The sequence below is a fragment of the Humulus lupulus genome, chromosome 6 (genome assembly GCF_963169125.1).
Source record: "Humulus lupulus chromosome 6, drHumLupu1.1, whole genome shotgun sequence".
In the NCBI taxonomy this organism is placed as follows: Eukaryota; Viridiplantae; Streptophyta; class Magnoliopsida; order Rosales; family Cannabaceae; genus Humulus; species Humulus lupulus.
The window spans coordinates 19,508,723-19,535,551 of record NC_084798.1 but is presented as its reverse complement, the minus strand read 5'-3'; the positions used below and the strand labels follow the sequence as shown (position 1 = coordinate 19,535,551).

General features: G+C 37.7%; 1 protein-coding gene across 4 annotated transcripts; it reads right to left on the bottom strand.

Annotated features, from left to right (window-relative positions):
• Window positions 1-10,701: 10,701 nt before the first annotated feature.
• LOC133781817 (squalene synthase 1-like) lies at window positions 10,702-26,280 on the bottom strand. Of its 4 annotated transcripts, XR_009870287.1 has the most exons (15): window positions 25,777-26,280; window positions 24,043-24,085; window positions 23,442-23,531; window positions 22,412-22,487; window positions 21,735-21,804; window positions 19,871-20,014; window positions 19,656-19,760; window positions 19,318-19,464; window positions 17,595-17,670; window positions 16,897-16,985; window positions 16,022-16,113; window positions 15,873-15,915; window positions 15,720-15,789; window positions 11,504-11,679; window positions 10,702-11,429 (listed from the first exon to the last, which is right to left on the bottom strand). XR_009870287.1 is itself a non-coding variant. In XM_062220900.1 (14 exons), the coding sequence occupies exons 1-13, from the start codon at window positions 25,969-25,971 to the stop codon at window positions 15,721-15,723; spliced, it is 1,239 nt and encodes a 412-aa protein (XP_062076884.1). In that variant the 5' UTR covers window positions 25,972-26,280; the 3' UTR covers window positions 10,702-11,679; window position 15,720. The 4 variants fall into 4 exon arrangements, 3 of the variants coding, with proteins under 3 accessions (XP_062076884.1, XP_062076883.1, XP_062076882.1); XM_062220900.1 differs by having other exon boundaries at window positions 10,702-11,679; XM_062220899.1 differs by lacking the exons at window positions 10,702-11,429; window positions 11,504-11,679 and adding an exon at window positions 15,456-15,628 and having other exon boundaries at window positions 25,777-26,279.
• Between the last annotated feature and the right edge of the window lie 549 nt (window positions 26,281-26,829).

Here is a 26,829-nt window from a genome sequence, read left to right as displayed (position 1 = left end):
GCAGAAAGGGATATGCACAGAACGTACGATGTTCCTAGGGAATGGTACTGCCACTACTTTGACAGATCATGTCCCCAGAATTCCCCTGGTAGCCCACGCAGATCAGTCAGTATCAACTTACAAAGGGCAGCTATAAGGCTCTACTACACTTAAGTCGGCCCAATGGGCCTAGATTAACAACCTCTAATCATTTTACACTCTTGTATTATAGCTTCGTTAGAGAACACTTATTATTATATCCTTATTGGGCCTGAATTAGTCCAGCCCAAGCTACATGAGCACCTATAAATAGGGTCATTTGTGCATTGTAGCAAGGATCCGATTTTCTCATGCACGCATAAACGCTGCTAAACTTGCAGAAAACCTCCATTGTTAAACTCTCTAAAGCTCAATACTATTGACTCGTGGACTAAGGCTCATTAACGACCAAACCACGTAAAAACTATGATCTTGTTCATTTCTTTGCCTTTCTTTCTAGCTCTTATTTCTTGATATATTTGTAGTTTCTGAAAAACTCAGTAAAGATTTTGGTGCTTTCATTGAGAGCAAGAAGAAAGCTTGAACTAGTCTTTGTCATCTACGAATATGGTGAATACTAGACACACTGTGTTTGATCCCGCTCAACAGCTGCAGCAACAGGCCAATGGAGAACCATTGCAAAACCAGCAGCTTCCTCAAGACCAGCCAAAGGATGTACCTTATCACGGGCCCCTGCCTGACGACTCCCAGAACTTCGGAGAAGGGGGTGAGTACGACGAAGAATACTACGAGGAAGACGGAGAGGGGTAGGAAGACCATGAGGCCAAGAATCCCATCAATCCCGGCGAAAATGATGTGGAACCTAAACAAGAGGACCTGGAAGTGGTTCCTCTGAGATAACAGGTCCTCGATCAAGAAGCAAGAATTGAGGAACAACAAGAGACCGCCCGCTAGATGCAAAAGTCCCTCCTGGCTCTTCAAGCATTTATTGTTGCTCAAGGATTTATAGTTAATCCCCCAACTGTTCCTCCCTTAAGAACTTAGTCGCCTGTCCCACCTACAGGGATTGGTGCTCCCAACAACGCTACAACCCCTGCTCCTCCTCCGGGATGATCCACTCATCCCGGAGCCGGTCACTTAAATCCAGCTCAAGAAAAAGGAAAATCCAAAGCGGCCAATCCCATAGAAAAATCAAACCCCCAAAAGAAGACTCTTCCCACTCCAAAAACTGGGGTTAACCTAGGGCAATTCCCTAGGAAAGAATGGGTGAATCCTGTCCCAGGACAGAATCACCTGAACAATCCGCAGGGGAAACGCCCGCAGGGCACTAAGCCCCGGCGTGTTCCAAGACATGACGACCAGGGAAGAAGTTTTTATCCCAGTGCATTCGTGAACAAGGATCATGGAGGGCGTAAAAGCGGAGAGGAGCCGAAAGTTGTTAGTTCGGGAGATGACACATCCCGCGTCAATTTTCGAAACGACCTCAATGCTCGAAAGGAGCAGGCCCATAAAGAAAAGATTCGCCCTTGAGGATGCAACTTGAGGAATAACCTCAATGACAGGAGGAATGAGAGAGTTCCCATTGATGATGGAATGGCCAGGCAGTTCATGGAGCAACTGGCCGATCTCAAAAAGATCACCGACCGCCTGGTCTGAAAGCAAGAAGGCGGAGGTTCTAATTCAAAAGAGGAAGAAAAGGAACCGTGTGCAAAACACATCCTCCACATCGTGTTGCCCAAGGGGTTCAAGATGTCGGATCTACCTACCTATACTGGAAACACTGACCCTAAAGACCATCTACCCCGCTACAATTGCTTGATAACTTAGCCCATGTTTGTGGCAACAACAAATGCCTATTCTTTTCGATCTTTTTGGTTGGACCCTTCGAAGAGTGGTGGAAAAGGCTCAAGATAGGATCGATCCAATCTTGGTCTGGATTGCAGTCAGCTTTCCGTAAACAATTCGTAGCCGCCCAAAAACTGGACATGGAGATCAGTGCGCTGGCCAACATTAAGCAAAATCCCATTGAAACCATTAGAGCTTACATCCAATGCTTCACAGAGGAAGCTTCAAAGAATAAGGTGGATGACAGACAACGCTTAGTAGCCCTCCAGTCCGGAATCAGAGCTGGATCCCCTCTCTGGGATGACATGCAGCGTAATAAGGCGGCCACGCAAAAGACATGGCAGAAGCATTCACCATGATCCAAAAGTACGAGATGAAGCTAAATCCCAAGAAGTGCACTTTTGGCGTGGCATCCGGGAAGTTTCTAGGCTTCATTGTAAGCTCGAGAGGGATAGGAGCCAACCCGGATAAGATTAGAGCTTTGATCGACATGCCATCACCACAGAAACACAAAGATGTTCAAAGTCTGACGGGAAGAATAACGGCTTTGAGCCGCTTTGTGTCAAAGTCCACGGACAAGTGCATTCCATTTTTAAACACATTTCGCGAAAACTAGAAGTTCGAATGGATAGTCGAGTGTAAAGAGGCTTTCCAAAAACTGAAAGAGCATTTGGCTCAAGCACCAATCTTGTCAAAGTCGGTGGATGAGGAACCGTTGTACCTATATTTGGTCGTGTCAGAACATACCATAAACGCCGCCTTAGTGCGAGAAGAAGGAAAGGTCAAACTCCCGATCTATTACGTAAGCAAAAGGTTGCTGGGCGCGGAGTCTAAATACCCTTTGATCGAGAAACTGACATTTTGCTTACTAACTGCTTCCAAGAAGTTAATACCTTACTTTCAGGCTCATGCCATCAAGGTACCAACGAACCATCCCCTACGACAAGTATTACAAAAACCAGAATCATCGAGAAGGCTGTTGAAGTGGGTCATGGAGCTGAGCCTATTTGATATTACCTATGTCCCCAAAATCTCCATCAAGGGACATGCCCTGGCCGACTTCATCGTAGAATGTACCGGGATTGCTAAGGACGAAAATCCAATCGACCCTGTAGTGCCTTTTTGGAAGATCTTTGTTGACAGAGCCTCCAATGAGAATGGGACCAGGGCCAGGATCATCCTAATATCCCCCCAAGGTCACCAATTGTGAAGCACCAGTTTGAAGTGTCAAACAATGAAGCTGAGCATGAGGTCATGCTAGCCAGATTACACTTAGCTCGGGAAGTGGGGGAAAAAAACATCTAAGTCCCCAACGATTCCCAGTTGAAGGTAAGACAGATTTTGGGGGAATGTGAAACGAAGGGGGAGAAGATGGTCGCCTATGTGGCGCGAACCCGTGAGTTACTCCAATTGTTCAAAATATATGGCATCCGCTAGATCCTCAAGGAATAGAATGTGTTCGTAGACACATTGGCAAAGTTGGCCACGGATGTTGAAGTAGAACTCTCTGGGGTAGTCCCAATCGACCATCTTCCCGCACCCAGTATTCAAGCTCATGCAATCATAAATTCCATCGATTACACAATGTTCTGGATGGGTCCTCTCATCCAATATCAAACCACTGGAGAATTTCCCACAGACAGGGCCGCCGCCATGAAGCTTCAGTACCAGGCTCCCAGATACGTCATGATGGATAGCAAGCTCTGTCCCAGGGGGTTATCCACGCCATATCTTCGATGTATATCAGGGACCGAGATGAGCGTGATTATGCACGAAGTGCACGAAGGCTTTTGTAGAGATCACTGAGTCTGACTCAGCTTGTCCAAGAGAATCCTAAGGCAAGGATATTTCTGGCTAACAATGAAGAAGAACTGTGTAGATTACGTTTGCAAGTGCGAGCAATGCCAAAGGTACGCAAAAATCCCGCGAGCTCCTCCCATAGAGATAACCTTGATGACCAGTCCCTGGCCTTTTATAGTTTGGGATATTGATTTGGTAGGATCCCTCCCGACCGGGAATGGCAGAGTGAAATTGTAATGCCTCAAATTTCCTAATAAGGTTTAGGACCTTGATTAGGAGGCCGGGAGGGCCATAATTGATTTATTATAATATTTAACGATTATATGCATGTTTACGTGGATTATATTATTACATTATGGTGAATGCATGCATATGGGCTCATATGTTAATTATGAGGGTAATTTGGTAATTTGGCCACTATGGGCGTAATTGTATATTTTGGGTGCATGATTGTGATTAATTTATATAGCCACACTATAAGGTGGATTGGTTCGAGCTTTCGACATGAGACGATCATGAGATGTAAGTGTTCGGTCTAGTCATAACGGGTTTAAGCTCGGGGCTCGGGGTGAGTCTCGGGGTGATATTTATGGTCATGGCGTTACCGGGGATTTTAGGGTAACGGGATATGAATTGTTGGTGTTTGAGGATATTGAAATTAGCGGGAATTGGGAAGCGTTAATTATGATTAACGGATTAAGCTAAAAGTTCCAACTTTACCCCTAGAGTAGCTTGGAAGACTTTAGATGACACAAGGGCAAATTGGTCATTTTGGGGGTGGATATGTATGAGATTTAAGTGGCTGTAGAAGGTGGTGGAATAAACAGAGCAAAACAGGGGTTTGCTTCCTCTTCTCCCGTACATCATCTCCTTCACCTTTCCTTTGAGGGTTTTTGAGTTCTTGGTGGAGTTTCAAGCTAGGGAAACTTAAGGGCTGGATTGGAGACTTGATTTGGCTTGTGAGGGAGGTCCGAAACCGGTTCCAAGGTGAGCTTTAGCCACTGGTTCTTATGCATGCTCTGTTTTGATCATTAGTTTCAGCCTTAGAGTTTTGATGTGGGGAGTGTGAATCAAAGGGGGTTTTGGTGTTGGTTTGATTGGGGTTTGATGTGAGTGAGCTAAGGGAGTTATGTGGGGGTTTAATTACATGTTTGAGTGAGGTTTTATGAAGGTTTGAAGGGCTGGTTTGAGAGGAAATCGCACAGGGAAAATTCTGGTGCGTGTGGCCGACTTGGCTGGTTTGGGCTGGGCGCCGCGGCGCAGCAGGGGAGCGCCGCGGCCCTTGGTGTCTGTCAGGAGGGAGCCCTTCTGTTTGAAGGGCGCGCCGCGGCGCAGCAGGGGAGGGCCGCGACCCTTAAGGCCATTTTGACCAAAAACATGTTTTTAAGCTTGGGGATTCAAGCCATAGGCCTCGGGGTTGTACCTAGTACCCGGTTAAGTGGGGATTGATCTCCCGGAGGCTAGATATTGATTTGGGAACTTATGTTGATCATTTTTATTGATGGTACCTTATACTTGGTTATGACTAGGTGACCGCTAAAGGACTAAAAGTTGATCGTTCTCAAGGGTCGTTCTTTTAATCGTTCTAGCTCGACTTTGAGGTAAGAAAACTGCACCCTGTGTATATGAGACATGCATGGTTGTTATCGAAGCATGTTGGTTGATTATTATGTATGACATGCATGGTTATTCTTGATGCATGTTAGTTGATTATTAAACGTGACATGCATGGCTGTTATTGGAGCATGTTGGATTGCCGGATATACTGCATATGATGCATGAGAAACATGTGATTAGGACATGCTTTGTATACTGGGTATGATATTGTTCAGAGCTTGAGCCTCTGTGGTTGTGCATGGTCCTAATTGTACTGGTATCTGTTTAGTAAGCATGATAAATACCTTGTTTATGGATATTGAACATGTGGTATACGATTGGTGGCATGACTTGCTTGTGTATGGCACTGACTAGTCAGGGACCGACTCTAAAGTCGAGAATTACGCATTGAATGGCTCTATGGCATTAATGCTAGACCGACCCTAGGGTCGAAGAACTTATAAGCGCTTGCCTGGTCTACGACCAGATGACTATAGCCAAGGTATATGACCCCGATGACTGTTTGTCACATGGCTAAGGGACGTTGTCCATAGTTTCGACTCTAGAGTCGCGAGGAAGGTTATGTTGATGACTAATCACCTTGCACCTGTCCTAAACAAGCTTAAGTCGAGAATCACGCATTGAATGGCTCTATGGCATTAATGCTAGACCGACCCTAGGGTCGAAGAACTTATAAGCGCTTGCCTGGTCTACGACCAGATGACTATAGCCAAGGTATATGACCCCGGTGACTGTTTGTCACATGGCTAAGGGACGTTGTCCATAGTTTCGACTCTAGAGTCGTGAGGAAGGTTATGTTGGTGACTAATCACCTTGCACCTGTCCTAAACAAGCTTAAGTCGAGAATCACGCATTGAATGGCTCTATGGCATAAATGCTAGACCGACCCTAAGGTCGAAGAACTTATAAGCGCTTGCCTGGTCTATGACCAGATGTTTATGGCCAAGGTATATGACCCCGGTGACTGTTTGTCACATGGCCAAGGGACGCTGTCCATAGCACGAATCTAGAGTCGGGAGGAAGGTTATGTTGGTGACCATTCACCTTGCACCTGTCCTAATCAAACTTATGAAAGGATCACTTATCAGTTGAGCCCTGTGACCCTATCGTCACATGGCTAGAAGGAGCGATGCTCATTATTGTGACTTTTGGCTATTGTCACCTATTTTCTTGGACTGATAGTCCTGAATGGTTATTATGATCGTTGTTGCTATTATATCATGCTTTATTGTGTTTTCTTGCTGGGCTTCGGCTCACGGGTGCTACGTGGTGCAGGTAAAGGCAAGAGGAAGCTGGACCATCCTTGAGTTGAAGAGCTTAGGTGGTGATGTGTACATATGCGGCTGCTCGTCCTCCACGGCCGAGGTTTAAAGTGGAACTAGGGTTGAACCCTGTTTTGCCGCTTAGTACGGCCTGTTGTAAATATTTTCTGTAATAAACTCTGAAATTATATTTTCGGGATCCCAATGTATTTGTTAAACGTTCTAGTGAAACGTTACATCTTAACCAAAATGTTTAAACCCTAAACCGCTAATCATACTTAGTTACACGATTTGGCCAAATGACTCGATTAGCGAGTTTTGCACTGTTTACAAGGCACACCGTAACGGTCCCAGGAGTTGGGGCGTTACAGAAATATGCCATTGTAGCCATCGACTATTACACCAAGTGGGTCAAGGCAGAACCAGTGAGCACCATTACCTCCCAAAAGGCCCTGGACTTCGTCATCAAAAATATTGTGTGTCGATACGACCCCCTCATAAAATCATGTTCGACAACGGGAAACAATTTGATAGCATCCACTTCACCGAATTCTTTGAAAGACATGGAATCTTCAAAAGCTTCTCCGCAGTTGCAAGGCCTCAAGAAAATGGGCAAACAGAGGTCGTGAACAAGATTTTGAAGGGGACTTTAAAGAAAAAGCTACAAGCTTGCAAGAGCAAGTGCCCGGAAGAGTTGCCACACGTCTTGTAATGCTCCGAAATCCCTAATGCGGTTTAATGGCTGGATTAGTAGGCTGGGAGGGCCATAACTGTTCAATTATGCCATTTATAAATATATGCATGTTTATGTAAATTATATTATAATATGATGTTATACGCATGCATGTGGGTCCACATTTCATTATTATGATATTTTGGTAATTTGGCCCGTTGAGGGCATATTTGTGTATTTGGGTGCATATTGTGATTTGTGAATGAGATCCCATTATCATGGAGATATATTCGAGTTATTCGGCATGAGACGGTCTAATATTTCAAATTAGTGGTTTTGTCATAACGGGGGTCTTTTATTGGGATATTGAGTAATGAGAATGTTATTTGATGATAAATTAGGAGTTATTGAGATCAGGAGGAAATTCTGGAAGTTTTGACTATAATGTCCCCGGGGGTGTTTTCGGGACCCCGAGCACTAGGTTTTATTTGAGGTTACTTAAGCTTGAAGTAGCTTGTCAGATAGAACCGTACGTTAGAAACCTCTCGTTCTCTTCCCATTAGTTTGTTTTACCGTTCAAAGCATTTTCGAAGAAATCTCGAGTTCTAGGAGTCGGAATCAAGCGAGGATTAAGGCATATCGATTCTAGGAAAGATTAGAAGCTTCTTGACCGAAGGATTTGACGAGAAACAACCCGATCAAAGGTAATCTAAGTTTTAAGTTTTGAGTCTTTAGTGTTTCTAAGCTTCGAATTAGCTTTTGTGAATCGTTGAGTTTTTGGTTCGTTTGAGCCTCAGGAATTGATGGTTTTGGATCATTGGGAAGCTTGGGAACTTTGATTTGATGATTTGGAAGTGTTTAGGTATGTTTTTGGAGGGTTTGGGAGGAAGGAAAATGAGTTTGGGGATGGTTCTGGTTTGGGGGCTGCGGCCCTTGCTTCTGGAGTGGCTGGGGGCCGTGGCCCAAGGTGTTAGGGCCGCAGCCCTTGGGCAGGTTTGAGCCCGTTTGAGTGTTTTGGCCCTGAGAACTTGGTTTTAGGCCTCAAGATCGTTCCTACTACCCATATTAGTGGGGATTGGTGTCCCGGAGGCTAGATCTTGGTTTGGGAACCTTTGATGTTCATTTTATTGTTGGTGTCCCATATTTGGTTATGACTAGGTGACCACTAAAGGACTAAAAGTCAGATCGTTCTCAAGGGTCGTTTTTTTATTCATTCTCGCTCGAATCAGAGGTAAGAAAACTGCACCCCATATGTGACATGCATGGTTATTCATGAGGCATGTTGAATGTTTAAATGTGGACATGGATTGATTATTGAATGCTTAGAAAATCTTGCTCAGTTGTGCATGGTACTGACTAATTAGTCAGATTTGGCAAAGGTGTCAGTATCAACTGTGAAGCTGGGACTTATTAGTCAAGTTCGGCAGTGGTACTGGGCACTGGTCACACAGTGCTGACTTATAAATTAGGACGGCCTTAGCGTGTTCAACGCAAGCCAATAAAGATTAGATCTAATCGACATCTGCATTAAATGACTCAGAAGAGCATTAATGCCGGACCGACCTCAAGTTCAATGAAAACTAAAAGCGCTTGTGTGACTTACCCATCAGTCACTCATCTGTTAAGTTAGAGACTTACCCATCAGTCTCTCATCTGTTTAAGCTAGTGACTTACCCAACAGTCACTCATCTGTTTAAGCTAGTGACTTACCCAGCAGTCACTCATCTGTTTAAGTTAGTGACTTGTTTGTCAGTCACTCATTATGGTTGACCAGAACCTCAAGTGATATTCACTCATCTGTTTCGAGCTACAAGCTCTGTGTGATTATAATAATAATCATTTGATAATGTTTATATGCAATACTGTGTTTTCTTGCTGGGCTTTGGCTCATGGGTGCTATGTGGTGCAGGTAAAGGGAAAGAAAAGCTCACCCAACCTTGAGTGGAGAGCTTAGGTGGTGCCGTGTACATATGCGGCCGCTTGACCACCACGGCCAAGGAGTTCTCAGAGGAACTAGGGGGTTTACCCTATTTTTGCCGCTTAGGTCGACGGGTTTGTAAATTTGAAACAGTAATGGCCATTCTGGGTTGTAAATAACTTGTAAATATTTTTATGGGCCCATGAACATTTTTATGTATTTAATAAAATATATCCTTTCCTTTTTATTGGTTTTCCACCTTAGCCTGTTAATAACACTTAGATGCACGTTTTTAACCAAAGGACTCGGGTAGCAAGTCAAATTTCCACCGTTCACCGTAACTGTTCTGGGGTAACCAGGGCATTACACGTCTTATGGGCATACTGGACCACAAAAAGAACTTTGACCGGACATACTTCCTACTCGATGGTCTACGGCTACGAAGTAGTCATCCCAGAAGAAATTGCGGTCCCGTCCCACAGAAGAGATATCTACGATCCCGTCTAGAATCACGCCTTGCTCCCAGAATATTTGGATCTCATCAAAGAGATCCGGGAAGAATCACAAGTGATTTGAAGATGTAACAGGGAAAGATAAGAGCCGAAGGTTCGAGACTGGTGATTTGGTCTTGAGAAGAGTCTTCCCTGCATCTCAAGATCCAGGAGTGGGGGTTCCAGGACCTAGCTGGGAAGGATCATATGAGATCCAAAATGAAGTATGTCTGGGAATATATCCCCTAGGCGATTAGACAGAATAGAGGTCCCAAGGGCTTGGAATGCTGAACACCTCCGTCGATACTACCAGTAGTTGGGAGGAGTCAGTTGTATCATCTTTTTTAATGTTTTAATTTTCAAGTAATGTACGCCCCAGGGGCATTTTCTAGTTAATGAAAATGGTGTGAACAAAACATCATGTGTGAAGAAAAGAAAAAGTCCATGTCTGTCTTTAATTTTTACACCAACAAGTGACCTAAGACTACACTCTTTGGTCACATGGGGGGTAGGACCATCTATACAGTCTAGGATTAAAAACAAAAGAGGATGCAAAGCTCAGAGCTTAGTCCTAATCCGGATTCGTATAGATTAGGGGTTCAAGACCCAACTCCCAAAAAATTGGTCCAGACTTAACATGGTCCGAGATGATTTAATCATTATTTATTGTTCCCCTATAACGGTCCAGAACTGTAGGAACTCGAATCTTAGGTTTGAAATGATTAAATTTAGTCTTTTAAACGGTCCAGGCCGTTGAAACCTGAACCTCGGGTTTAGGATAAGTTAATTAACTAATTTCTACCTAAGAACTCTTTAATGGTCCAGGCCGTTAAAACTAAGTCATATCTGAGAAGTCTATAACAGTCCTGACCGTTGGAACCTGAACCATAAATTTGGGATAAATCGGTTAAATTATATTTGGTAAGTCCAAAACGGTCCAGGTTGTTGAAACTTGAACCTTGGTCTTAGGACAAGTTAATCAACTTCCACAATTTTTCCCCCAATGGTCCTAGCCATTGGAACCAGGATTCCACATCTAAAAAATCCATGCATAGTGGTAAAAGACTTAGTGAATTTTTAAAAAGAAATATATGAGCATAAAGCGGGAAATAAAGATGTGCAAGGATAAAAACCAATAGAATAAGATAGTAAGATAAACAATTATCTTAAGCGCATCTGTGCCCATAAAAAACATGTTCACAAAAAAAAAAAGAGAGAGGAAGCCTCAAATAAAATTATAAAGGCTCGGGCCTGGGCTTTGTTCTAATCCGGGACGTCTGGAGCAATTTCATCTTGTTGATCCCCAACAAGGAGCTCCACGTCTTCTTTCTCCTTGGCCTCAAACTCGGACCTTTTTGCAGTTGGATCCGGATAGATGAGGAGATTCATATTCTTGTCCTGGAGCCAGGCCATGTAAATGGCTTCATCATAAGTGGCCGCCAACAACTCTTCGGCCTGCTCCTTCTCCTTGCGAGCCTCCTCACTCCATTTAAAATCCAGCTGGGCCTGGACCTCCAAAGCCTGGATTTGGCCACGAGAGATTCCACCTTCTCCCGCTCTTGACGAAGTTGGGCCTCAGCCGCCTCCAAGAGTGCCTTGGTCGAAGCCTCCGAGCCACGGGCACGAGATAGTTCCGCCCCCAGGTTGTCCACCACCTTCTTGTGGTCAGCATCCTTCTTGGATAAAGCTTCCTAATGCTAAGCCTGAACCCGGGCAGTCTCCTTGGTGAGAGCCTCTTTGGCAGTTTCTCTTTGGTTGACGGTCCCCTCCAGCTCCTGAGTCGTCTCTAGCTTCATGGCCATCTCAGCCACCAGGTCTGCATTTCTATGAGCCAGCAATGCATCCTGGAACAAAGCAAAGTTATAAACAACACAAAAAGATAACGGTAATAAAGAAACGAGACGAACAAGTGGCTTACCGCCGTGGCCTGATGATGGATGGCCTGAGAGATGAAGATGGCATCATCGCTAGCCAGTGTGGCGTAGCGTTTGAGCCGAAGGGAGGACATGGATGTCCCCACTTGGGCCAGTAGGTCCGCATCAAACGGGGCCATGTCCTGTGTAACGTCCCAAATTACCTAATAAGGCTCAGGGCCTTGATTAGAGGGTCAGGATGGAAAATTATGTATGTATGTGATATATATGTGTGTTATTATATGATTATGTGAGTTATATTATAATATGACTTGATATGCATGTTTAGGTGTATTAAATATGCATGTGGACCCATTTCTTATCAGAAGGGCGATTTTCATAATTTGGCATATGTGTTAGACCATATTATTATGTGGATATATCTGGGTTACTCGGCACGAGGCGATCCTATGGAGCAAGTTAGCGAGAAAGTCACAACGGGACCAATACTTGACTCGGAGTGAGTCAAGGGGTATTTTGGATATTTAGTACATTACCAGGATATTGGGTAATGGGAATAAATATTTGAGGATATATTTGGAGTTAGTGAGATTAGGAGGGAATTCTAAGGATTTTGACCATTTTACCCTTAGGGACGTTTTTGGTACCCCCGAGCCTTGGGATTTGGTACGGATATGGGGTGAGTTTTCGGAGGAATTAGATTAGATAAAAATGGGTTCTCGGGGTCGTGTTGTGGCCCTGTTCTTAGGGCGCTGCGGCCCTCATGAACTCAGGAATTTGGGCAGTTTCCTGAAGCAGGGTCGCGCCGCGGCGCCTGCTGGGCTGCGCCACGGCCCATGTCCAGAGAATTTAGGGGCTGGGCTCTCTGTTTTTGAGAGTCGCGACTCTAATTGTGGAGCGTCGCGACCCTAATCGGGGGCGCCGCGGCGCAAATAGAGGATTTTGGCCAAGGAAGGTTTTGAGTGCGGGAACTCAAACCTAAGGGCTTGGGATCTATTCTACTACCCAGTATAGTAGAATTCGACGTCCCGGAGGCTTGGACTCGGTCCGGAAGCCTATATTTGCTCGTTATTGACATGATTCTATACTTGGTTGTGACAAGGTTATCACTAGGGGCTCAGGATCAGAATCACGCTTGAGGGTCGTTCTTATTTTACATTACACTCGAACATGAGGTAAGAAAACTGCACCCAATACGTGATGTACATGATTAGGGCTTGGCTCGGTTGTTAAATATGGATTGGATTAGGGCTTAGGCCCCTATAAATATGCATGCTAAATGATCTGTATCTGTATATTTTTTATGTAATGAATGCTCGTTTGCATTATCTGATTGAAAAGAGTTGACTTATGAGTCAAGAACGGTAATAGCGCATTGAGCGCTGGTCAAAAGCATTGACTTATAAGTCAAGGGCGGTGATAACTCTAAGATTTAGAGTTATTTTTATGTCTTTAAACTTAATTTTCAAACCAAATCAAAGAGTAATGAATTGTAATTAGTTGAAATGGTGTCGAATTAGTGTAAATTTATGTTAGGAGTAGTTGTGTTTGTGTTTTCATATTTTTAGTGATTTATGTAGTTTATGTTTTGTTATTCAGGTTAGGAAACAGGAGCTGAAGGAACTGTGAATCAAAGGGAAATGTTGCTGAAAAGGGGAGGATGCTAACTCAATAATGCTGTAGCAATCAGTCTTAGCAATTAAACAGAAGCTAGAGAAAAAGGACTTCGTGAAAAAAAAAAAGAAATACTCCAGCTGGATTAAATGAAGAGAAAAGAGGCGGCCAGGTGGCAAGTGTACTGAGTACTGAGTCAGCTGAGTATGTGGGCCAAAGTACATGTAGGCAAATGATCTGGATTGTCCAATTAGGGTAAAGGAAAGTACCCTAGAATTAAAGGAGGGGTCGTATTTTTTGGAGTAGAACCATTTTTAGAAATTCAGAGGAGTTTTGGCTAAGTACAGAGAAGGTTTCAGGGAGAAGATTTGAGAAGAGTACGACCAAAAGAGAAGGAAGAAGGCTGATGCCATAAGGAGGATTTGAGCTCACAACTCATTCTTCCTACACCATTTTTCTTTCTCTTTGTATTAATTTCATCTAATTTCTGCAAACTCCATGGATTACTTCTGTATTATTTTCATGTTTAAGTTTGCAACTATGAACTAATTTCCTAAGGATTTGGGTGATTATGATCCCTCAAGTATGAACTCAATATATAAATGCAATGGCTAAGTGATTATATCTTTGTTCAATTGAATGTGCTTTACTGTTATTGAATGTTAATTATTGGCCATTTTTAGCATTTACTAAGCTAGATCTAACTTGGAAAAGGGAAGTCTAGCTGATTTCATTCAATTGATGCAAGAGATTCATCTAGTTTTAGGTGATTTTGAGTAGTAGAATAGGAATGTTTTGCTACCTTGCATAACTTAAGAATTGATGCTTAAATGAATGTTTATAGTCTGATTTCATGCAGGAATGTATAGAAGGGGAGTATAGACATTAGATTGCACGTTTTGGGAAAAACTTGCTGGGTTTTACGAAATTTGTTAACACTGTCATAATTGCTAACCCATTGCTGTAACAACTGGAACGAACCAAGGGGAATTAATCACCCGAATCCATTTTTCTTATATCTGAAAACCACCCAGTATTTTGTTATTTTAATCTCTGATTTTTGGTTTAATTCTTTTGTTTGTCTACAATTATTTTCAGAGTTAATTACCCACTCTTTCCTTTGTTTTGGTTACTATTTTATAAGTTGTTTTTGGTTGATTTTACATTAATTTAGTTAAAAAGTCCCTGTGGATACGAACTTTGACGCTTTGTCACTGTATTACTTGTTGCCGATTGTGTATACTTGCACATATTTTAATCATTAGAAAATTCACAACAAGCGGAAATAGCGCGCTGAGCGCTGGTCGATATGGTTAGGCCTGATCAAGAGTGCATCATACGCTTGTTCGACCCAATGGTCGTGGAAAATTAAGCGCTAAGTACACTGGGCCAGCGCCAAGGCTGGTTATACAAAGAATAGGGCAATGGGCCCCAGGGTGACTTATTAGTCCCATATCCTAGGGCGCTAAGCCCCGGTATGATTTATAAATCATGTAATTTGGGAAACGGGCCCTAGTATGATTTATTAATCATGTAATTTGGGCAACGACCCTAGTGTGATTCATCAATCATGTATTTTGGGCAACAGGCCCTGGTATGATTCATTAATCACTTAATTAGGGAAACTGACCCCCATAGGACGATGTAGTCATTTATATGAATGGTATCCATGCATGAATAGGACTATTATATCATGTTGGCGCTTAGGTCGGCTAGTTGTAATTTTTGCTGCTTAGGTTGATTGGCTATAATTTTTGAGTTAAACCCTAATTTTGCCGCTTAGAGCGACTGGCTGTAATTAACCTTTTAAAACTGTAAACAACTTTATAAACATTAATTATATGATCCCATGTACAACTTAACGTTTTAACAAAATAACTATTCTGTTTGACCAAAAATTTTAACCATAAATCGCTAATCACATTTAGTTGCACGTTTATATTTAACAACTCTAACAGAAGTACTTAAATAAGCAATGTTTTTAGCAACTTTAGGTATTATTGCCATAAATAAAAAATATTAAATATTTATCTTTAATACATATTGAACATTGAGTATTTTTACCATAAAAAAAAAATTAAGTATTTAGTTGTAACAAGTGTGAAACATTAGATATTTATGTCGCAAATGCCCTATTATATATATTTAAAAAAATCATAAAAAATATTTTGATTTAATTTTTCATTTAATATGTTTATGGCAACAACAAAATGCTCAATCCACATTGGAGAGATTAGCTATCTCAAAGTGCGTACCCTCTCTTAACAATGCGTATATTTACTATATATAAATATAAATGAAGATGCATTGTAATGAGTTGCATGACCTACAAATACAATACTATTTGGCTGTTAATGATCAAAAGCTAAATGGGATTCATGCAACTCTACAATAATTTTCTTATAATAATATTACACATTCTCAACCCAATATTTCAAAATGTCTACACGTAAAATAGCAACACTTATTTTTTTTTTAGTTCTTTTTCATATTTTTTAACTGTGACAAACTGGCCACTTAGGCCTGAAGTAAATAAAATAATTAAAGCCAAAACCCTGCGACAAAAAAATAAATAATCCATGGTGAATAAATTTGTAAAATTTATTGATTAATTTTAAGTGACATTTCTTTTGGGGAAAAACTTACACTAGTTAATTGATCGGTCGGCATTAACATAAGCAAGGATGATAGCTAATAGAATGACGAACATGATAATCTGCATTGAGATTTAAGATTAATAAGTCATTGTTTTTTAAAAAAATAATTAATATCCATTTAGAGAGTGGAATAGAAACTCACCACAGCTGAGTAATTTGACTGACTCTTAAGTATATAAGATTTCCTGTAAAGAATAGTAAAAACTTCAAAGGCAGGCTCTCAAAATTTAAAGAAGAAAAAAAGTGTCCAATATTCATAAAAATGTATGACAAATTAATTATGAAAAGTACCTATTGGTAAGGGCCCCAGAGTCCTTGCATGTCTTCTGTATAGATTCTAGCCTGCTCAATGTCTTTTGTGCATTGGGGTCATTGATGTCAACCTGTGGTAGTCAATGATAATAATTGATTTTAATATTGAAAAATGAACCTTAAAAAAAAGAAAAAGAAAAAAAGAGGTTTTCATATGAATCAAAACCACCATTACAAACAAGGTTCACAATTATAATCCAAACCCCAAGAATTTTTTTAGGTTATATTTGGTAATAAGGAATGAGAGGTATATTTCCAAGGGAGATAAATGATAGTGTTCCTCACTAGTTGTCTTTGATATGAAAAGAATGAGAGAAGACCAAAAATCCTCTCTATTGTTTGGTTAGAGGGGAAAATGGTAGTAAATAAGATTTTATAATTGTTGAATGAGAATGATACTGCTACTTGAGAGGACAATCACAATTCTCACCTAAAATCTCTTCAATGTTGAATTAAAATGATTGCAAACTAGTTCAAATTGAGGATTTGAAATCCTTTGTCTAATCCTTCCTACTAAACAATCACAATTCTCTCATCCCAAACACAATCACATAGTTGGGAGCAGAAACAATGAACAGAAGATTATGCTTTTTCAAGGTCAAGTTTAACATTTTTGTTAGCCCTACAACCCTTTTTTTCAAGAGATTTGCATGATAAAAAAAAACCTTTTTGTTCATTTTTAATCCAAATCCCCAAGAAATTTTATCCTCTTTATTTTATACCCATTTTTCATTAGTAGAAGTTGTAAGTTATCAATTATTAGAACTAAACTCTCTTCAGGCCTTGGGGTAGACTTCTAAATCTTCATTAGGGTGCAGCCATTATCATGTTTTCTACAGTTACAAGAATCATACCTTGGACTTTAGAATACAAGAGAAATCATAGAAAGCGCCATAGACATCAGCCATCGTTTTCGTTCTATCAATTACTTTAGCGGTCAGACCTAGAAAACACAACCAAAGTGAAATCAGCATCAGTGACTAATGATCCTTGACAAGCAAATACAAGCAAGACCAAACAATATTAATACCAGTAGACATGCAACCCAAACAATTGAAAGCCAAAAGATATATAAAACATACATACATTAAGTGCAATTTATTAATTGTTTGAAAAAAGAGTATTAAGGGCTTTTTTTTTTAAAGGTTAGTAACAGAATAAAACATGAAAGTGTTACCATGCCTTTAGTAGTTAATTTTATTAGAATGCCATTCTCTTGGGCAACACATGTTTAAAGGCCATGACATTACAGAAACACAACAGACAACATGGATGGGCTCAGACATTCATTATGAAAATTCTAGTAAAAAAGTACTGCTCCTAAATTAACATATATAAAATATACATACATTAAGTGCAAAGAAAGCACAGAAAGCCTAGGCCTTAAGTTGTTATGTCAAAGTATGATATCTTTTTCCTTTCACCAAAACATGCACAAACTGTATTCACATGAAAACCATTTCACCTATTTTTGCTTCCTTTCCCTTCAAATTTGTCTCATCCAACTCACTCTCTATAAAAAGAAATTGATGTGCACAAACTGAAATCTTACCACGCCTCATCTTCACTACACCTCTGAAGACCTCAATGTTGTTGTAGCACAATGCTAAGGTGCCAATTGACATGACCTAGCATATGTAACAAAGGTAAAGATAAATTTTAAATTTCTGAAAAACAAAATATCTTGATTTATGAAAAGTACATGATTTATATTTGCAGCACACCATAAAATAAGGCATGAATCCGGAAGATGAAATCAAAGGAAAAAAATCAAGTTGGTAACAAACCACTTAAACACTGTTAGTCACCCACATTCAAATTCTAAAGATACGTTTCAAAGAGTCCAACCGTAAGCATTCATTTTCCTACATTATATCCATTATTCATTGTACAATACAATTTTGTTTTAAAATTCAAGTCTTGGGTTTTTTTTTTTTTTGGGTGTATACCATTTACCCCGTGTTTATCTTAAATGCCCACTTATACCTGTGATTTCAATAATACCACATTACACCTTTGTGTTTTACCAATTACTACGGCCAGTTTGGTAGAATTATAGTTTATTTAACAATCAACTTTAGTTGTGTTGTGGGACAAAGCGGTTTAAGCATGAATTTTTTGAGTGTTTGGTAACTTATAATTGTGAGTTGCAAAAATAATGTTTTATTATTTGATAAACTCTATATAATTAAAGTGATTTGTAGACATAAAATTACCAATATAAAGAACCTATTAAAATATCTAATAAAAATATAAGATGATTTTTTTTTTTTTACAGTTTAATTTTTATTTTTTTATAAATATTATATCAATGTATTTTAAATATTTTTATTTTAATTAATCTATTTAATAAAAAATAAATATATAGAACAACTTTAGATTCTAACTTTAGCTTTTGCATAAATTATCTAAAATTTGTTTTAGCTTTTTTAGAAGCTTTACTAAACTGATGATAAATTCCATACTTAGCTGTATTTTGTTTGTTTACCAAACAGCCTTATTGCGAGCTATTTAAAAAAATATATTTTAGCTTTTTTTTAGAAGCTTTACCAAACTAGTCCTAAACCTCCTAGCTTGTTTTTAGTCAAATTAATTTAAATTAGAATAATATCCTCTTTTTTTTCTTTTTTGTATTTCTAATATTGTATAAAAATCTTTAAAAATTTATTACTCCACTCTTTGAAGTTAAATTTTATTTTAAAACCATTTTTAAAAAAAAGTTATAATAAAATAAAAAATAAAATAGAATTTTAAATATTTCAACAATTGTTTTTTCAAAAAATAATTAAATAAAAACACTTCAATAATAAAATTTTATTTTAAAAAGTAAAATAATATTTTGTTATATTTAAATAAACTCTTTTAAAGAGTATAAAATATTTTATAAAATAAAAATAATTTCAAGTAAATAAAGTAGAGCATTATTGTCTTATTAAGATTAATTTTGACCAAAAATTTGTTCAAATGGGTATTTTGTACTATTTGGTAAAATACTAATTTGGTATTATTGAAACTACATAAATGTAAATGGGTATTTAAGCAAAACACGAGGTAAAATGGTACATACCCCTTCTTTTTTTAAATCCTTGGACATTTTGTGTCACCTACATTATTTTAATCTATACTAAACCATTCAAGAAATTTATTCAAGCTTAATAACTGTGTATTTTCATTGGATCAGCTCCAAATTAATTGTTCTATGCAACATGTTAAGCTATAAATGGTTGTGAATAAGACAAGACTAAATGGAGATCTTATTTAAGAGCAACCTCTACCTGAGGGATGGCGCAAAACCGAAATATAGAGGGATCTCGTAAAGCAGCCATGTACGTCAAGCAATCTTCCGCATGTATTAGAGAATTAGTGACCATGTCATTTAAGCATTGGACTGCTTTCACTGAATTTTCCTCATATTTCAAGTCCTGAAGAAGAGATTGTAATAGAATCCAGTTCAGACAGCAACCAAAGAAAAAAACTGGGGTGATGCACAAATTGATTATGAATATACATGGTGGTTAAATCTTAACTTTTAACATCGACCATCCGAAGGCTAAATAACGGTCAAAGAAATAAAATATGAACAGAATGAAGATTGTATATAAAAGAGATGCACCTCAAGTTTGTCAACATATTTACTCCAAATCTGGCGTGGCCAAAACATGCGTGACTTTGGTATCTCATTGATATCCTCCAGATAGTCTCGAATAATATTTATTTTCTGTTATAATCAGATCCAGTTTAGTTGCATTAGGATTAGGATCAGATTCCCTAAAATAGTTGAAACTGAGAACCAAAGTGTAATTTTTTTCCTTTCATATATTGATATACCTGAAGAAATAAGCCCATTGAATTCGAAAGATCTACATCAGCTGGATCTTCCAAATTAGCAGCATGGAAAAGTTTGGACAGCCCTATACCAACAAGTCCTGCTACATAGTGGCAATATTTATCATAGTCATCAGCTGTTTCTACCTGCAAGATGAGATGAAAAGCATGGGATTCAAATCACATTAAACATATTTTATAACCCTACAAAATAAAGCATAACAAGTGGTAAAAATGATATTGAAGTTCTATCTACTGTTTATCACTTCAAACGAATAATTTTACTTCAGATGTGATGCAAACATATATCTCAAATACCAAGTTGACTGGATGTCATTAAATTTGCACATATAAATCCAGAATGTCATGCTTTGCAAGGCTTCAACCAGAATGTCATCCAGAATGTCATGTTTACAGCATCTATTTTTCTATTTTTTTTTACTTATTCAATATTGTTTATGATTAAAAAACAAGGAATCGAGGAGTTAAAATAAAATTAAATAATGCCACAAGTATGACCTCGGATCGCATGTGACATGTGAGTTCTCATCCTTCAATTAATGAATGTTATTAATCTATTTATAATATCTGGTGGTGCTCTTAATAAAATGAGATAAATATAAGACGTGGGATTTGTAACATTATTCTAACAAATACTTCCAAGTTTTTTTTTTTTTGAAAAAGAGACAAAGGTCAGAGAGTGACCTCTTCTCAAAAACATTGAGAACCCTCACTTATGGCGGAGGAATACCGTGATGACAATAAAAAACAACTCAAACGAACAAAAATAAACAAACATTGACAAACCAACACCCAAGGACTCACACTGAACAAACTCTAATGCGCCCATAAACTACTCCACTCCCTACAAAGATCAAGTTCTGGGTGGCAACTTGGGTGTATAGAACGACAATACTTCCAAGTTTTTTAACAAGTCATACTAGAAAAAAGATCGTTGTGTAGTCATCAATGTTAGCTACAATAATAACAATTCTTTAATGTTGTTTCCATGATTTAATAAAACTTTTAAAACCTGTTTTGGTTTGGAGGCGAGGAAAGAGAGCAAGTCCGTGATAGATGAAGAAGATTGGAAAGAAAGAGCAAATCTTCAGCCAAATCCATGGCAAATAAAAAGGAATCCCAAAACAGGAAAAAAAATCTCAATTTCAATATTCAAGTCTATCCAATCCATAATACAATTGCTTTCTGAGGCATATAGCCTTAAAAAAGAAAACAAAACTTTTTTTAATAAAATAACAAACTACTATTTGTGACTATTCTAGATAATATTTCTCCTACATCAGTATCAAAACCAAATGAGGCTTTGGTTTCAAAATGGGTAACTTTTTTTTTTTGGCTGTTTTAACATGTATGTTGGGCATTTTAAAATATTTTGGTAAGGATTTTAATATACTTTTGTGGGCTACTGGGCATAAAATTGGACTAGAAGACTTAAAACATCAAAATAAAGTAAAACTTGGAAGTGAAAACATAGCTGCTTAACTTTATTCTGTCTGGTTTTATCCTAGTCCAAGGCTATTAAATTTTATGTTTTTCATTCTATTTGGTTTTTTTAACTGTATACTTCGTATTAAGTGACTATTTATGAACTAAGGTTGTGCTTAGTTCTTATGAATCTATAAATATTAACTTCTTATTTTTCATAATTTTATGATTTTTTGTGAATTTCATAAGAAACTTGGGCTCAATCCAATTTAAAACCTATGTTTTGATTCGATTGAGGAAATCGCATCGAATCCCAACATAGATATTCAAACCTTGGTTGTTTCCCAAGAGTTTGACGTTTTGGAGGCATGTGAAACATGGGAAATCAGAATAAATGCACCCCTAACAGTTAATTACCAACCTCCTTGCAGATAAAATCTGCCATTCCTTCACCCATTCTCTTGGTAATATCTTCAATTACCTCCTTATAACTGCAAAATAGAAGTACTCAACGGATCAACATTTAATTAAATGCACAATTGCCATAAATATCTCAAGCATTTTATTTGTATTATCTCCAGAGAAACCAACTAAAGGCTGAGGAAGGTGGCATGAAACAGAAATTAACAGACGCACAGATCATAATAAGTACCTTTTTTTTCTTTCTCAAGAAGATAGTTAAATATATTTAAACCAAACAGATAACAATGTGATAGTATGGACATGTGTTCTCTTACTACACATTAGAAGATGAAAAATGCAGCTCATGTCAACCTTCAATCAAGAAAATGCTCAAGAAGAAGATGCTGAATAAAGAGTAGATCTGGGTTTCTACAAGTATTATTTGCTTGTTTAAAATGATAAAAAAAATGTAAAGCCGGAGAAAAAATCAATTTTACTAGACAGACTTTAGATAAGCTATCCTACAAAGTTTATAACAAGAACAGTTTCCAAGAATAAAGATGAAAGAAAAACAAATGTGTACAGAAGGCAGCAAGCCTTCAGAAAAACTACAACTCACCATTTATCTGAACAGAACACTTTCCAATTCAATATACTATAATTCAAATAAGCAAAAATAAAAAAACAAGAACTAACCCTTCCCCTAGCTCCAGAAATGCAGTTGAAACGTGATGAAACTGGTCCATAAGAACTTTGTACTCCTTTGTACCACCTGAAGGCAATATGACATAAAAATAAGTAAAGCAGATGAAGAATTTTGACAATGAAGTAACATTACTCAAAAAAAAAAGTACCACAGCCATGGCCCACGTGTAAAAATTATTAAGAAGACTAGTAATAAAGACTATTCATTACTATTGTTACTGTGAATATTATTATTATTAAAAGATAAGCTACTGAATCATGTATCAAATATAAAAGGTGGTACAGTACATCTTGCTATGAGCTCATATGAGATAGGAGAAGGACATGAGAAGAAGGTGAGAGCAAAAGAGAGATATTTCGTCATTAAACTCAAACACATTGATAAAAGCCAAAAACAATTATATATTTGATTATTATGGAATTCTGACCACTTTTTAACTTTTACCTGTGGATTGGTATGCCAATATTGGTTGCTAAGAATCGCTTAGGGGCCGTCTAATATGAGATGATGCTTGCATGTGATTGTGAATGGGAAAGTGTGAAGATTTTCTTATTAGGTAGCAGAGTTGTATTTTTTTATTCCCATAAAAGCAATATCCTTGGCGCTCACTTACACTCCATGAGTTAAAATAAAACCTATCTAAACAAGTGAGTTTAACTATAAAGTTATGGTCTCGCGCATAATTATTAACATACATGTCATTTCCAAGTACAATTAAACACAAGATTTTATATTTCAATGAATCATACACAATAATCCTATGTCACAACCAAACATAGTCAAACAAGGTTCTGCACAATCATATTCCCCTCCTTAACAAACTCATAAATCAGATTATTTTGAACTTCTCGTATCAAACATCGCTTAAAAATAAATACATATGGCCATATAGAACTAAACACACAAATCAGAAGCATACAAGAATATATTATGATTTAAAAAATATCTAGAGAAGAACCATTGAATATAGAATTCTCATGTTTATTGATAAGAAGGGTAGTGAGTTCTCAAAACACTCACAAGCAAAATGCCACTCAGGATTATATATGTGACCATGAAATGCTTCCAATATTGGCACTTTAACATCATTTGGTATACTTGTATCATCCTCTGTAAAATCAATCAGGAAAACAAAAAGGTTTATGTTACTGGAAATCAATAAGCAATCATGCTACAAGAATGAAAGATGGGGAAGCAAACAAAAATACAAAAGTATGCAGCTAACAAGAAATAGTCACAAGCTAATATAAATTACTTTACAGAAATTTTCTGGCTTTATTAGCTTTATGTTAAATCAAATCGGGCAAAAGTTGTGAGTATAAGAACATAAATGTATGTAGGGTAATAAATACCAATACCAATAATAGGTCCAGCAAAATTTTGTAAAAGCTACCACAATAACCAAAAGCCATAATTTTTCTTTTAACACTTGAACACAATGTTTATTGAGAAGTTATAAAAATACCACACTAAGCTTATAAACTGAACAAAGAAAAAGGGCTAATGAGTAATTAAATCAAAATTTTGAAATGCAATAAATCAGATTGAATCTATTACATTTACATGTAATATCATGTGAAACTTTACAGAAAGCTTTAGAGAAAAGGTAAAAGGAACAAACCAACAGTGTCAAGGGCTCGGAGAACCAAATAAAATATACATACCTGCAAAGACACAGAAACCAACATTTCAGATTCACAAATCAGCTGAGCAAATAAAAATCAAAGCAACAAACAAAACAAAGTGAATAATGAACCTCTGCAGCAATATGCAACAATCTTAGTAATAACAACAAGATAAGTAATAATTAGTTAGTCTATGCAAAACACAAACAGCTAATAGTTTTTCTTGATGCAAATAAATCACACATAACATATGTAGCACCGGTTCTGCAATAAGTGGCCTGCACATAAATGATATTCTGCTCATCTTACAAAGGGTTAGAGAAATGAACTTGAGAGCATCTGTGATGTTCAAATTTCCTTTATATAAACATTTGAGATTCATATCTTCTCAACCACATTGATTTCCCGTCAATTTACTATTTTTTAACTAGGCTCCCACCTAAGCCTACAATATTTGGAGACCAAGAAACTATGGCAATTGCTATGTAGGTAGCCAAGAGGGACTTGAACCTCTGACTGTGGGGGAGCAAACCACATTCATTCCTGATCATTTGAGCTACTCCTCTTGGGCCTGTCAATGTTCTCTTTTACCCATATAAAAATGGGGTAATAAGTATAGTTTTGCTATTGTTAAATAGTGAGAGAATCAAAACCCATATAAAGTGTCCATAATTCGAAAGTAACAATCAGTCAGAAGGTCCTTGCATAAATAGACATGAAAATCTAAACCTCTTTCTTTTTTCTTTTTATAGGCTAGTAAATACAGTTTCCACTTGCCAATTCAAAGAGAAAAGTTCAAGAAAACCAGAGCTTCCTGTATCATGTAAACCCAGATGATGCATAAAATTGCCTCTTCTATATGGCAGAGCTGGAAAAGAAATTAAAAGCTTAAGAAAAAATTCAAGAAAACGTAACTTAAATACTTGTAAAACCTGAAGTAAAAGCTTTAAGTAAACACAAGTTTAAAAGTTGCAACCCTGTTCTGGTATTATGTTTTTGTAACCAATGTTTACAAACAGATTACTAGTTTTCACAGCTATTAGTCAGGATGCAACTAAAGTTGCTGAGTTTGGTTCTCTATAACTACATCTTACATGTAAATAGTGAACCTGTCAGTCGTTTCAGTCAATCAACTTTGAAAGATTAAAAGCCTAAATATCCCAACTGCCCCTTTTTCCTTCCACTAAAAAGTCAAAAAGCCAAGGCCTCAATTAATGTTTGTCTATTCTACGTTCTCGAGTTCTAACCAAGCAATATGGCAGGCTTCAGCATCTATCAATTATTAGAAGACAAATATCCGAACCTTTCGAGAAAAAAACATAAGAACAAAAAAAGTTGACCTCACAATCTGCACAGTAAATCAGGCATTCAAAGCAGAATTCTCAAACCCATTACGGAATCATCAATACTAGACCACAGAACCAAAAAAAAAATCATAGATTTTAACACGCCATACTAGACTTTGAAAGTTCTCATGTTCTGACCACCCATCTTCAAATCATAAACAAATCCCATTAAAATTCGAATGCCATGACTTCTTAGAAACGATATCTAAACCACCAGTGCCATTTGGCCTGAAAAACTTCATAATATGGCTGATACCCAGATACACTAACACCATAATCAATAAAAATCTTCAAAACCCACAATCATAATAACCCAATACATACATGCATACATACATATATATATACACACACACGTATATAAGAGAAGAAGGTATGACTTACGGCATCACGGAGCTCAGGACCGAGCTGTTGAATGACGAGAGCGAAACTGCGAGAGACCTTATGGAGCATGGAGTAGCAGAAGCCCCAATGAGGCACCGGAGGGATCTGCTTCTCGGCATGCCTGGCGGCCATTTTGAGCTTCAAAAGCGGGTAAAAGTCATCTGGGTGTTTCAGAAGCGCTGCCAAACTCCCCATTTTTTGCTTATTTCTGACTCTGTTAGATCTGAATCCCAAAAACTCAAATCTCACAAAATCACAGTCCAGGAAATGAGAGTGGCACTTGAAAGTTTTTTTCGCAGATGGGAATTTTTTTTCTCTTTACTTTTTCAGGCAGAGAACCATCTTGAGATATGGTCCAATGTGGCGTTCGTGATTTTATGTATAATATTAATCAATATATAAATATTTATATATATTGGTATGAGATGAATTTGTTGAAGATGGAATAGTCACAAAACAAATGAAAGAATCCAGATAGAGAAAGGCCTTAAAAACTAGAGTTGAGCTGTGAATATACAGTGTATATGTAAATATATAAAAAAAATATCTGGTAATGCAAAGCCAACGATCTTCTCTTTCTCTAAATTACACTAACACCCTTATACTATTACATTATTACATAAACATTTTGACTATTTAATTTAAAATATTATAATGTTAAATATATTTACGACATAAATATCTAATATTCAAGCTCAAGTACAAATAATTAACATATCATGTCTGCCCACAAATATAGAACACAAACTCGCAATGAGAAGAAGGCAAATAGTACAGAATCGACTACAAATGTATACGATAACAAAGCCCACAAAAGAAAATTACGGAAATAAGTGGTGTTTTGCTCTTAACTAAAAATTATTTTTTTGTTTTAAAATCTAAATTGTTTTTTGAAAATAAATTGAGGGGTTAAGGGTTGTTTTCAGAAAATAATTATTAAAAACAAATTTATAAAAAATATAAAATTTTGAAAACAATAAAAAATTATTATTTTATGTTGTTCTCAATTTTTTTTTCTCACGTCACTTTTTCAATTATTATTATCTAACATCA

Coding starts and splice junctions, on each gene's coding strand:
- LOC133781817 (XM_062220900.1), bottom strand. CDS start 25,971: ATGGGGAGTTTGGCAGCGCTTCTGAAACACCCAGATGACTTTTACCCG. Junction 24,086..25,776: donor GTCCTGAGCTCCGTGATGCC/GTAAGTCATACC, acceptor GTGTCTTTGCAG/GTATGTATATTTTATTTGGT. Junction 17,671..19,317: donor GGTTTTGCGCCATCCCTCAG/GTAGAGGTTGCT, acceptor TACATATGCTAG/GTCATGTCAATTGGCACCTT.